This window comes from Saccopteryx leptura, chromosome 2, assembly GCF_036850995.1.
Source record: "Saccopteryx leptura isolate mSacLep1 chromosome 2, mSacLep1_pri_phased_curated, whole genome shotgun sequence".
Taxonomy (NCBI): Eukaryota; Metazoa; Chordata; class Mammalia; order Chiroptera; family Emballonuridae; genus Saccopteryx; species Saccopteryx leptura.
Genome location: NC_089504.1, coordinates 315,564,726 through 315,566,539, shown reverse-complemented (window position 1 = coordinate 315,566,539; position 1,814 = coordinate 315,564,726). Strand labels below are relative to the sequence as shown.

The 1,814-nt window shown below is 47.0% G+C and overlaps 1 protein-coding gene across 1 annotated transcript; it reads right to left on the bottom strand.

Annotated features, from left to right (window-relative positions):
• Window positions 1-527: 527 nt before the first annotated feature.
• Window positions 528-1,430, bottom strand: TAS2R4 (taste 2 receptor member 4). The gene has a single exon (XM_066366185.1). The coding sequence runs from the start codon at window positions 1,428-1,430 to the stop codon at window positions 528-530; it is 903 nt and encodes a 300-aa protein (XP_066222282.1).
• Between the last annotated feature and the right edge of the window lie 384 nt (window positions 1,431-1,814).

Genomic DNA, 1,814 nt, shown 5'->3' with positions numbered 1-1,814 from the left:
TGATATGTTAATAACCAATGTTACTATTGGTAACCAATGTTACCTCAGTAGAAAAAAGAAATATGTAAAAGCTTAAGTCAGGCACTTGTATTTACAGAAAGATACGGGACTGGCAGGGTTCACACTGCAGATGGAACTACAATGTATTCGGGGAACTTCCCACAATACTGCAGGAGCGGGTAGAACAATAAGGTGATTTCCATTATCCCAGATACAATGCCCACACAAAACACAAAAGCAATACCTCAGACAAGGTCCTTAAAGGAAGTGCCGCATTTAAAAATATTAGCAAAAGAAAAAGAAATGCAAAATGAACTGAAATACAGGTACACAAAGGCCTAAGAAGTCAGATCAAATTTTATATATACATATATAAAAGAATTGAAAAACAGGCACTCAAAAGCCTAAGAGGTCAAAACAATTACAAAAAGCCATTCCTCAGACCATAGGGAAAACAGCTAACAGAGAAGAATCCAGCTCCCAAACCGTGGAGTGACTCCAGCCACGATTCACGACTGATTACTCTGCTACTTGTTGAAACAGAGAATCTGCTTGGCTTGGCTTTTCAGTTTAGGATGTGTGAGCACAATGACAACAGAATGCACCGAAGGGTAGCAGATAGAAATGATCATGCACACGGCCTTGGTCCCCAAACCCATCCTGACAGAAGAAGAGAGATAACAGAACAGGACAGCAGCCGAGCAGGGGATGTAGATGAGGAGGAAACAGGCCATCAATTTCATGGCCCCCATGTAAGCATCAGTCTGGGGTCGCCAAAGGCCGCTGGCGTTCCTCTGCATCTTCCACATGTGTCTCCTCAAAGAGTGTATTAACAAGGACGCAGATGCCACGTTCATGACAAACTGGAGGAACAAGCTCGAGAACATGGAGAACACCAAAGACGAGAGGCCCTCTTCAATGTTCAGTCCCGTGCCGTTCCTCCAGGTCACAAACTCAGGAAAGCGCAACGTGTGTCTGAGCACCGCATGCAGGAGCGTGGTGAAAGCAGAGATCAGCACACAGGCCAGCAGCAGCCGAGGCATCTTTGCGGAGAGGTTCTGTCTGAGCAGGAGGAATATGGGGTGTTGCAAGTTAGTAATCTTCACACAGTAGAAGATGTTGAGCAAAGTTATGAACCAGAGACTACTGGAGTCCAAAAATATCCAAGAGAGCAGGAAGAAAGTGCGTAGGTAGGCTGGCTGTTCGTCGTTCAGAGAGATTAAGAAGAGGGTGGCCTCCAGGAGACATAGGCCCAGCATGAGAAATCGAGTGATGCCCACGCTGAACAGGATCCTATCAGAAGAGGAGAGTTGGTGGCTTTTGACCCAAGTCCTGCAATGGACCACCACGATAAACAGATTCACAAGGAGTCCTACAGGGTGCAAAATGAAGGAGACAATAATAGCGGAGTAGAAGGCCATTTGGAGCATCTTACTCATGGAGGAGCCAGCAGGGGTGGTGCGGGTGTGGGGAACGGGAGAGATACTGAGACGCACGAGCGGACACCAGTACCCAACCAGGAAGGGCATTTCCTTTTTTATTATTTTCCCCAGCATGGCACATGAGCCATCAGTGGTCTAGAGCCAGCTGCTTTTACTGAGATGCAAATCTTCCAAGGATTGCATTATTATTTCTTCACTCGTATCCTGTTTTCGTTAGAAATGCCTAATTCAAACAGCCTAGGGGAGCCTGGGAGTCCACTACGCCGCTGAGAGAGAGAGAAGGACCACAGAAGGGAGGAGCTATGACAGGCTCCCGAACTTCAAATCCAAAGGACAGAGTCGCCATGCGGCACTGGTCCTGGCACTCACAGT